This window comes from Myotis davidii, unplaced genomic scaffold (assembly GCF_000327345.1).
Source record: "Myotis davidii unplaced genomic scaffold, ASM32734v1 scaffold72, whole genome shotgun sequence".
In the NCBI taxonomy this organism is placed as follows: domain Eukaryota; kingdom Metazoa; phylum Chordata; class Mammalia; order Chiroptera; family Vespertilionidae; genus Myotis; species Myotis davidii.
Window position 1 is genome coordinate 2210887 of NW_006284618.1, and position 11391 is coordinate 2222277.

At 54.5% G+C, this 11391-nt stretch overlaps 1 protein-coding gene across 1 annotated transcript in view; it reads right to left on the reverse strand.

Annotated features, from left to right (window-relative positions):
- Positions 1 to 2523: 2523 nt before the first annotated feature.
- Positions 2524 to 11391, reverse strand: part of MTG1 (mitochondrial ribosome-associated GTPase 1) — an 18366-nt gene continuing 9498 nt past the window's right edge. Inside the window, exons 2-11 of the mRNA XM_006754906.2 lie at positions 11110 to 11174; positions 10174 to 10278; positions 8231 to 8311; positions 7708 to 7764; positions 7330 to 7420; positions 5399 to 5460; positions 4791 to 4887; positions 4521 to 4602; positions 3537 to 3649; positions 2524 to 2992 (exon numbers count right to left, since the gene is read on the reverse strand). Coding sequence (XP_006754969.1) covers positions 2832 to 2992; positions 3537 to 3649; positions 4521 to 4602; positions 4791 to 4887; positions 5399 to 5460; positions 7330 to 7420; positions 7708 to 7764; positions 8231 to 8311; positions 10174 to 10278; positions 11110 to 11163 — 903 coding nt within the window. The 5' untranslated portion in view covers positions 11164 to 11174 and the 3' untranslated portion in view covers positions 2524 to 2831. The remainder of the gene's footprint in view (positions 2993 to 3536; positions 3650 to 4520; positions 4603 to 4790; positions 4888 to 5398; positions 5461 to 7329; positions 7421 to 7707; positions 7765 to 8230; positions 8312 to 10173; positions 10279 to 11109; positions 11175 to 11391) is intronic.

Below are 11391 nucleotides of genomic sequence, written 5' to 3' on the forward strand. Positions count from 1 at the left end.
CCAGAAAGGCTCCGTGGGTAACGCCTGCCAGTCCCAGCAGGAGCTGCATCCTCTCTTCCCTGTGACCCAGGTGCCACCTCCTGTTCACCATCCTGCCCAAGCCCCTCCAGAGCCTCCCCACCATCAGCTCCAGGATGCCTCACCCGCCATTTACAGGTCAGGGGGTTCCCCCAGAAAGGCAGGTGTCCCGTGGCTCCTGTACCGTGTGGGCCAGCTGCCTGCCATCTCTCCAGAGCTGCCTCAAAGACAGGTGCCAAGGCCAGGCTGTTCCGGCCACTCCGTCTCCTTGGAACCCGCCCTGGACACTCGGGGGGTGTGGACAGTGCTGACCACCAGGCAGAGAGGTGCACAGAGGACTGTGGTGGCCTCCCCCACAGAAGCTGTCACAATGGACCAAAGGAATTGATTTGGAGAAGGGAAGAGGTTCCCGCTCACAGACTGAAGCCTGGAGAATGTCAGGTGCTGACCCTCCGTGGGTCTCAGAGCCAGGCTTGCCCACTCGTGGTTCTGTGGACAGTTCCCAGGAGGACACCCTGCCCACGGGCTGCCTTGCCCCCCGGCGCTCTGTGCAGATGCTCTGGGACCCGCTGCCAGGGACTCCCTTGGAGCCACTCTGCTCTGACTTGAAACAAGTCACTTGACTCTTCTTGGGACCTACTTTGGAAAAAGCAACATTTTGTTTAAACATCAAGATCTTTCCATTCCCTTTGAACTTCAGGTTCAAATCCCGGACCCAGAGCCCTGGCCTGCGCTCAGGGACTGCAACTGCCACTCCCACTGACGAGCCCTCCCCGGCCTGGTTCGCTGTGTTCTAGGCAGACAGGTAGCAAGTAGGCAGTGCAACCCTCAGCGGGCAGCACCCCCTCGAAGGTGAGGCTGTGGTGCAAATGGAGGAGGCTGGGAGCTCTAGTCACATGACCATGGGCAGTACCTGGAGGAAGGCGGAGGTGGCTGGGCCCCAGGACCAGCAAGGCATGAGAGCCTCCCTCAGTGGAAGGAAGCACCCAGGAGGCAGAGCTCCTCTAATTCTCGGGGTGTCTAAACACTACAGACATTCTGAGGGTAGGGCCACAGGACCGATGTCGAGAAGCTTCTAAGGGAACACAGGGTTTGCCTACGGCACCCAACACCCCTACGTATAAGGCCAGCCCTCAGCCTCTGGGGCATCTGTGAACTCAGCCCTGGGCGAGCACCTCTTCAACGTGTACTCCAGCTCTACCACCACCGCAGCCGGGCAGGGCAGCTCCCAGGCTGGCTCCTGGGGACCTCGCCCTCCCAATGCTCAGTAAGAGCCTCCCAGAATGCGCCCTCGTCCCCTGGACCTCAGGGCCTTTGGACTCAGTGACAGACAGCACGCAGGGAGCCTGTCACCTCTGCTCTCCCACAGCTGGCTCTGGTCAGGGGCCAGGGGCCTCTAGGCTTTCCGCAGGACTGGGACCAAGTGTTTTTCTCCAAAACACGAAGCTGCAGGAGGAAGCCTCGGCAGCCTCCTGTGTCCACACTGCCAGTATTCTTGGGGCGCAGCGAGCCCAGACGCTCCTCCTTCCATTCCAGACCAAGCTCGATGCTACCAAAGACCAGTGAGCCGTGGCCAAGCCCTGCCCAGGGCCTCAGAGGCAGTGTGACTGTCCTACTTTATCCGCAGGGAGCAGGAAAGTCATCTTGCACAGGGCCGAGCTTTCTCCCCAAGGGCCCGACATGTGGGCCCAGTGTGGCTGCGCTCAGCCACTCACCCCACCCCCAGGACTGAGCCATCAGCTCGCTCTGGAATCGAGATGCCACACTCCAGTCAAGAGCGCATTTCATCCCAACCCTGGGAGCACATCTGGTGTTTGATGCGGCCCCGAATCTTGGAATCCCTCAGGGTTCCCACAGGAGGCAGAGGGTGCTCAGGGTGGACCATCTCGGGGTTAGCCAGGGTTTGTGGAGTGTGGGAAACCCACGTGGGTAGTGGGACCTGGGGGGAACCCACATAAATAGTGGGAACTAGAAGGGAACCCACATGGGTAGTGAGACCTACAGGAAGGTCAGGCCACCCCGACAGAGCAGCCAGGGCTACTGACCAGGGAATCTGCTCCCCCCACCCCACCCATCCTTCCTCTGTTCTTTTCCTGCCCCGTGGACCCCTTCAGGTGCAATGACAAATGCTGGGAGGCACCTGGGAAGTGCCATTGTCCATCAGCTAGAAGGTGCTCAGAAGCAGTGGGAGCCCTAGGTCCCCGCTGACCATACCAGAGACCCTCCCAGCCAGTACCCGTTACCGAGGGGACAGGCCAGTCCTTGGGTTCTGCCACGAGTACTGGACCCTCCCGTCCACATCTGTGTGTACATTGCAGTAGCGTCATGAAATAAACACTGTCCTGGCAACAACGCCTCCTCATTGCAGGACCCAGGACACTGCATCAGGTGGCTCCACATCCTTCAGCTGCTAACCAGCTCGCCTCCCACTTCCCCCTGTGACAGGGGCCCTGACACAAGCGCCCAAGGTGCTGAGGGTGACTGGGCCAACAACAGAGATGAGGCTTTTAGTTTAAAACACTTAAATTAGATTATAGCTTCACTCCTTCCGGGACAATGTCTGCTTCTCCATACGAGAAGTGAGCAGGAACGAATGTCCTCGCCAGGCCAGGCACGCAGGACTGCCCAGGGACGTTGGTGCCTGACGTCCACACCCCAGGCACTGTCCCCTGGAACCAGGAGCTGGCCTGGCTGTGGAGCAGCAGGAGGGCACAGCCCCTTCCTGGAGCAGAGACCTTAGTGTAGTGACTGGCATAGAGCTTTCGGAAGAGGAAGCCCTGAGTGTCAAAACCCAGGCATGAAGGTCTGGGACACTACATGTCGCGGGGGCCTGGAGCCTGGCTGGGGTCTGTGGGGGGGAAGCTCTGCAGGACGTCCCGGTCCAGCATCACGGGGCCCAGCAGCCCACTGCGGAAGGCCCGGAGGAAGTCACGGGCTGCTGCAGAGTAGTTGGGCTGGATGACGTTCACGTTGCCTGGGGAAGGCAAGAGGGTCTGGTGAGGAAGGGGCTCTCATGCAGGATCCCACCCAGCCTGCCCTCAGGAACAGGGACCCTAAGTTGGGTATCTGTGGAGCTCAGGCACCAGGACCCACTCAAAAAGAAAACAGCGAGCCCGGCTGGTGTCACTCAGTGGTTGAGCTGAGTCAACCTTTGACCCAGGAGGTCACGGTTCAATTCCTGGTCAGGGCACATGCCCAGGTTGCGGGCTCAATCCCCACTGTGTGGTGTGCAGGAGGCAGCCAATCAATGGTTCTCTCTCATCATTGATGCTTCTCTCTCTCTCCCTCTCCCTTCCTCTCTGTAAAAAAATCAATAAAATATATTTAAAAATAAATAAATAAATAACTAAAACAGAGCGAGCCTCCTGAGGCTGCAGAGGAAAGGGTGAACACGGAGTGCACCCAGCAGGGAGGCTGGACAAGAACCTTCGCTCCCACAACAGCTTCATGTCCCCCAGTGTCCTCCCTGGACGGCCAGGCCTGCTCCAAGGACAGGCCCGCTAAGCCCCGAGTCTCACCTGTGCCCGTGAGCACCTTCACCTTCTGCGTCTTCCCCAGCTTTATGGCCACACGCTTCAGCACACTTGCCACGTCATCGCAGGCCTCGCCCAGGCCATAGTGCTGCACGTACCTAAACAGAGCAACCGTCAGCCAGCAGGAACCAGGGCGGCCTGTGAGGTCACATCTGGCTCCACAGGGACCTTCGTGAGTGTGGGTGACAGGTGTCAGTGGAGGTGACAAGGTATGGGGAGGAATTACAAAGCAGCTTCACAGCTGTGTCTGTGTATCAAACGCATCGCACTATATACACTGCCCATTTGAAATGAATAAAACTAAAAAAAAAAAAAAAAGACCGTACCCTTTTATGTAATGATGTTTACTTTGAATTTATATTAGTTCACACAGGCACTCCATCCATGCTTTTGTTCCGGCCCTCCGGTCCAGTTTAAGAACCCATTGTGGCCCTCGAGTCAAAAAGTTTGCCCACCCCTGCTCTAACCCCTAGAGTGCCGGGGAGTGCGATTGCGCTCCTCCTGTCTTTCGCCAGAAGTGCAGGGAGCGCTATCGTGCTCCTCCTGCAGTGTCACTATAGATGCTAGTATTCACTCTTTATTAACAGATGGCACCTAAGTGCAGATAATACTTATGATGCCGAATGTTTGTAGTTCTAAAATTGACCACTGGCATTTACCTGCCTAATTTTTTACAGGTACTTGCAATTCATAATTTTTTTCCTAAACTGCTGTAAAATCAGCAAAAATGCCTTGGCAATTTCAGCATAGTTCCTAGGATATTGGTTGGCACTCAAAGGGCTAACTCAGCAGTCACCAACCTTTCGGACCTCACGGACCACCAGTGGCCCGTGGACCACCAGTTGGCGACCGCTGCTTCAAATGATGCACAAACTGTTGTTTGTCTGCAATACCCTAACTGTGCCACTTTGGAAACAATGCTAGCGTAGGAGAGAGGATGGGCTGGTCTGCCCTGCACCCGGCACTCACCCAAAGAGCTGGTGCCTGTTGAGGGTGTAGAGAAGGTAGTCGGCCAGAGTCTCCTCCCCAACCAGGTGGTCCAACACGGTTCCTGGGAACAGGCAGTGAGGGTGAGTGCACGCTCTCGGTCTCAGCCAGAGGCTGCAAGGAGAAGGCCATGCCCAGACCTGACCATTCTGCCCGGCTGTACAAGGGACAGTGCGGCCAGCGGGTTAGTGTGGCACAACCCCCGGGCTGGGGCTACACTGGGCCACAGGTGGGACCCTGAGGGTGGCTCACCACATAGGGCCAGCTTTAGGCCCGTCTCCACGCTCTCAATCCGAGGAGCCAGCACTCCAGGAGTGTCCAGCAGGAACATCAGCGGCCGCTCACTCACCTGTGGGCAGAGAGGGCAGTTGGCTCACCACTCAGGAAGTGTCAAGCAGCCCTCCCACCAGGCCTTCTGTTGGATAACCCCTCAAGCAGGAGACTCCCGAATGAACCTACCCTGATGGGGTTGTTTTCACAAGCTCTTGGCTTCCCCACAGGAATCCACTCCCATTTAATTTGGAGATAACAGCAAGAGCCCCACAGCCCCATCTTTTCCTCCCAGGAGGAAGGGAATGTGCACAGAGATAATGCAACTCGGCTCTGCCATGACTACTTTCTGACCTTGGGCATGTGATGCAATGCCTCTGTGCCTCAGTTTGCTTATCTGTAAACAGGGACAAGTGTGCCCTCCCCATAGGTCCGGTGTGAGGTGGGTGCAGTGCCTGGCCCGTGGCGAGCACTCGTGGGAATGGAGATTGAGGGAAAGGACAGAGAGGAGCACACCACCATGCAAGCCCTCAGGGGATGACAGGCATCTGTGTGTGTGGAGCTCTGGGCCCAGAAGCCGAGGCCCCTACCTGAATTTTGGACATCACAGCTCTAGTGATCCCAGGCTCACTGCCCACCCTGGTGGCTTTTCCTGCAGGAGAAACAGCGCTGTCAATATACATTAAACACACCTGGCGTATCAGGCACAGAACAAGCAATGAAGCACATGGAAACCTGCAAAGGCCCAAATGAACTTGAGTTCAGGGTTCTGCCCCAAACCAGTTCATGGCAATGACCTTTTCAACCAAGTTCCAGCAATGCCTCCCCATTGCCTGCACAGGAGCTCCAAGACCTGTAGAGGGAAAGGGGCAAGGACCTGACTGTGAAGGTCAGACCACAGCTGCTCCTTTCAGCGGATATCTCCCCCCTCCCAAACTTGACCCTGCACCCGCCTAATCTGCCCCCAGCACTGCCCCCAGCACTGCCCAGGGTAGGCCATCTGTGAGGCTGACCCGACCCAGGGCCAGCCTGTGCTTTGGGGCCCAGTTCAGGGTGTGTCCCAGGCAGACTCTGCACTCTCTGCCAAATCAACTGGAGAGTAAAGGGACGTGTGTGTCCACTGGTGGATGGTTAGCAAATGTGGTCCATCCACACAACGCAGTATTATTCCGCCTTAAAAAATATGAGGTCTGGCACCTGCCACAACCTGGATGGACCTGGAGGCCATTATGCTCAGTGACATCAGTCACAGGTGCTACATTCACAGACCCAGAGACAGGAAGGAGATTCCAGGTTCCCAGGGCTGGGAGAGAGTGGGGTGTTGAGTTATACAACTTAATACCACCAATTTTTTTAAAATATATTTTATTGATTTTTTACAGAGAGGAAGAGAGAGGGATAGAGTTAGAAACATCGATGAGAGAGAAACATCGATCAGCTGCCTCCTGCACACTCCCCACTGGGTATGTGTCCGCAACTAAGGTACATGCCCTTGACCAGAATCGAACCTGGGACCTTTCAGTTCACAGGCCGACGCTCTATCCACTGAGCCAAACTGGCTAGGGCAATGCCACCAATTTTTTAAGCCACAATTAAAGAAAAAGGAACTTTAAAAAACAGATGACTATGATCACCCTCCAAAGAGTACCCGAAGCAGCGCCTGTCAATCACAGTGCAGTGCAGTTTACAGCCTTCGGGCTGTGCACTGGAAACAGCGCTAATAAAGACCACATGCTGACACTGACGGGATGATGCCAAGGCAGACACCGTTTTAATCTTCCAAATACTTAAGGAAAAAGGGGCAGGCACAGTTAGAGTGTGGACCCTCCTGTGTGCCTCGAAATCAGAGAACATGCATGAAGCAGGGAGATAGCCAGGGGCTCCCAGATGTGATCCTCAAGCAGGCTCCCGACACCCCTGCCTGACATCAGACCCCATGGGCTGTGTAACGCGTTGGGCACAATGGATCAAAAACGTAAATGAAGCCCTGATTGGTTTAGCTCAGTGGATAGAGCGTCAGCCTGCGGACTGAAGGGTCCCAGGTTCGATTCTGGTCAAGGGCACATGCCTGGGTTGTGGGCTTAATCCCCAGTGTGGGACGTGCAGGAAGCAGCCTATCAATAATTCTCTCTCATCATTGATGTTTCTATCTCTCTTTCAAAAAATGATCCTCTCTCTCTTCATTGATGTTTCTATCTCTCTTTCCCTCTCCCTTCCTCTTGGAAATCAATAAAGATATATATTTTTTAAAAAAACTTAAATAAAAAGGCAAAATCATCAAAGTTTAGAATAGTCATCCATGTATCAAGCAGAGAGAACAAATTAAGTGTGAAATGTCACGGGAGGACTCTCTCACCGTGTAACCACACAGCAGGCTGTTAAATGGGTCCTTTTGGCGGAAAGAGACAAGCTGAGGACTGTGCCCAAGGACTTATGGGCTGAGTTTCATCTCAGGACAAGAGCAGCTGCTCTGAAGGAGTGATGAGGCCGTCGCAACCTCAGCCGATGTGGCTGGCAGTACCTTTCCTGAGGTGCTGTCTCCTGAGCGAGTTGATGAGTGAGGACTTGCCCACGTTGGGGACGCCAATCACCATGATGCAGAACTCCACATTCTGCAGAGCAGAACAGTGGCTATCAGGGACACACCCAGACCCCCACTGGGAACCCCAACAGCCCACACCACGGGACCCAGCAGCCTAGGCCAGCTAAGGGGGAAGGAAGGTCACTGCTGAGGCCTGCCCACCCTGACAGCCCCCGACCCTTCCTGCAGGGGAGCAGTGAGGCGAGAGGCTCATGTTTATGCCAAGGGCTCAGTCTGGCCCACTGTGTTTAGCAGGCGAGCCTCGGGCTCCTCAGCAGAAGGGACTGTCCCAGGGCCAGCACTGGCCCTTCAACCAACCTCTCCTCGGTGGTAGCGGTAGCTGTTTCCAATCAATTCCGTGACCTTCGGGATGACCTGCAACAACCACACAGGCACCATCACAGGGAAACCGGCTTCTCCCTTGGTTTCTGGAGGTGGCACACTCAGGCTCTATCCACGTCACGGATTTGACTGCCCTATGCGGGGGACTACCTGTGCCCTGTCCTGTCCCATCCCAGGAGGGTGACAACTCCTTGTAACAAAGATGTACACCAGCCAGTGAAATTCTCCAAACACAACTGGCACGAATAAGGTGCTAGACTTCCCAAAGGCCCTTCCTACTTATAACCAGGAGCATATTTTGTAGCCTGACTCTGCCCTTTCAGACCATCGGACTGTCCAGGCCCATCTGCTCTGGGCACCAGGAGACAAGTGTGCCCCGGACCCCAGCCAATCTGTGGACTGTCTCCAAAACTCTCCTCCTGTGAAAGCATAGAACATTTTGCAGTGTTTTCTCACGGTCCTTCAGCAGAAGCATTTGAGTGTAAACAGAAAAGCCCACCTGCTTGATGTTTTCATCCTTGATACAGTTGGTAAAAATGACATTTTTTAGGCCTTCTCTTTCCAAGTGTCGTATAATTTTCTGAAAGAGATATTTCTATTTTAAATACTAAGTAAAAATAGGGGTGGCATAACACCCTAAGGTCTGAGGATCTGAGGTTGCCCAGGCATGCGCCCAGGCTCAGAGCCACAGGGTCTGGGGACATAGGGAGGATTGAGGGCAGTACGGACTGTGTGAGGGGACTTGAGAGGACAGCCTGGCCCCACCATGGCCCAGACCAGCTGGCTCCGTGTCAGGACAGGAGGGAAGAGCCTGTCTCAGTCCGAGGGCTCTAGGCTCCACCGGAGGTGAGCATCCTGCCTTCTTGGGACCCCAGGACCTTCTTATAAAATGAGGCTGACCTAGGTTATTCCGAAGCCACATCCGGCACTGAAATAATACAGTTTCATTGTCCCTTAGTATTTTCGTCACTCCTGTGTATTCTAACAAGCTTTCACAAAGTGAACTCCACTTTAAGGTTTGAACCCAATCTGGTTACAAAGTATATGGAATACTTTAAAAGCCCAAAAGTAAACTCAGGCTAATATGAGTTCACTGGTCTTAACATTAAGTGAAATCAGCATATAAATCACACTTGTTAAAACCAACATGGTACTGTTTGGTCAGCTATTGACCTAAACATGACTGATATTTAGATGAACAAAAAAGTCACTAATTCGGTTAATTTTAGTTATGCATTTCAGTTACTCGTATAATGATGCAGATTAAGAAACAGCCAAAACAGACATACGTGAAGCCACTCTGAAATGTATAAATTCACACGATGTTCCCACCCACTGCACTGAGGACCACCACTGGGAGCCTCTCCCCCCTCACCGCCCCCTCCAAGACCTCGGGGAAGCAGGACCTGAGAGCAAACACGCCTGTTGCCTCCCAACGAGGTGAACCGCCGCTGTGTCCTGTTAGGTCACCTCAGTGCGGCCAGCACAGCAAAATCAGCATCGAGGGGCAGAAGCATTCGCTGAAAAGACTGACGCTTCACTGATAAAGCCACGGAAAGCCGTGAGGCTATGAGCCTCGCACAACAGGACGGACTGAACTGATCAGAGGTGGGCTCCTGGGTTGTGCAGTGGGTGGGAGTCAGGGTGGGACGTGTGGTTCAGCATGTGAAGGTTCCCTGGAAAACTATGGAGGCTGGGGTTGGGGTTTAAATAGCTCCAACGTACCAAGAAACCTGGAATGCATTCCTGAGGCTGCAGTGAAAGGAAAATCTCTGCACCATTAACGACTTGAAAACAAATGGAACTCAAAAGACTCTAACACATACTCTGCAAAGGATTTGACAACAGAGCAAGGAAAGGGAAGGGCATTCCAGAATCACCATGTTTCTCTACCTCTGGGACCCAAGGGAAATGTCCTCCAATTGATCACTTGTGTCCCCGGGTTCTGCCTGGCTTTGGAGAATCCATTCTCTACTCTGGGCCTTCCCCACCTTCAGATCACACAGCGGTGGCAGGCGATCTGCAGGCCACGGGGGGTCTGGATGGCCCTGGAATTGGTGACTGTGGACACCTGGGGGAAAGCAGCCATCATAGGAGGCCACCCGGCCAGTGCTGTCCAGGCCTGTGGCCAACAGCCTCATATGGCCAATGAAATTTAAACTAATTAAAATGAAATCATGTGAAAGTCAATTCTGCAGCCACAAGAGCCGCATTTCAAGTGCTCAGAGTCACCTGTGGGCACTGGGCTCCGGTAGCACATCCCGGCCACATCCCCGGGAGACACACACGAATGGTTCGGCCATAAATTAAACGTTAGAGGAAGCCTGCAGACGAAGGCGGAGTGCCAAGGTAAGCCTGCCTGGCCAGCAAACTCGAGGCTGTCTCAGCGGTGACTGTCATCAGGGCCCAACGAGCCAGTGCCCAGGCAGCAGAGGGCCTTACCTGCTTCTCCTTCAGATCCGCCAAGTCCATTTTGTTGAGGACGAACAAGTGAGGCTTAATCCCGAGGGTTTCCTGAAACAGAGGGTTGCGGCCCGAAAGCGGGATGTGGCAAAATTAAGGCAAAAATTCCTTCAGAGCTTTTACCAGCCGATTAATTGATTGTCTTGTTGCCCAGACGGCCCCACCTCAGAAGGAAATCTTTAGAAGGAACTGACACCCAGCGCACACCCAGCCTCTTCTTCCCGGAGCTGTGAGGCCAGCCGCGTGCTGCCCTCCCCTCCCAGCCACAGAGCCACAGACACTACTTCCCACAGAGAAGAGGCGGCAGGCCGGCAGTGGCTCTCACGATGTGGCTTCTCAAGTGGGAATGATGGCGACAAAAACAAGCTCAGTGGGAGGTCTTAAAACTAGACCACTGCTAGGTTGTCAAGGTACGAACATTCAAAATGCGTATCTGATCACTCAGAAAAGTGAGGTCCTAACCAGTGTGTCCCAAACCATCGCTGCCTCCTCCGGCGCCCACTGAGGAGACAGGGTTCCCCCCACGGGGACCCCCACGTCTTCTCTGGGAGCACCACTCTCTCCAAATCTCCATGTGCTCACCAACCCGGAAGCTCTCCGAACCTCATCCTCTGGATTTTATGGCAGCGTCACTGCTCAGGCAAGACGGGTGGGAGCATTGGCCACTGCAGATCAAGTCCACCTCCAGCTCCTCTCCCCTCCGAGGGGTCAGGGGTTAGCAGTGAAAGTGGGTTCCCAGGAACCAACCCGTCCTGAGGGGCTTTCCAAAAGTCGCCTCATTAACTTAACGGAGGCCTTCCTCTCTCATCCCTTAGGACATTCCAAGAGCTTTTGGAGCTCCAGCCAAGAGTGGGGACAAAGCCTAAATATGTATTTCTTAATGTAAGTTCCGGTATCGCAACCAGCAAAGGATATCCGGGCATCATGGACCTCGACGATGCAGTCCACCAGCTTCAGGCTGCTCTGCATCTTCTTCAGCCCTGGAAAGCAGAGCACCTAAGGCGAGGGGTCCGCGGCCGTTCAGGGCGCCACGACCTTTAGCTGATGGGTCCACAACGACCCCACAATCGCCCGAAAAGAACGTCTGAGCGATGTGCGCCAGGAATGACGACTGGGAACCCTGCGCTGGGCCTTTCCTCAAGTTCAGCAGCAGCGCCCGGCCTCAAACATCGCCCCCATCCCCCCGCTGCCGCCCCC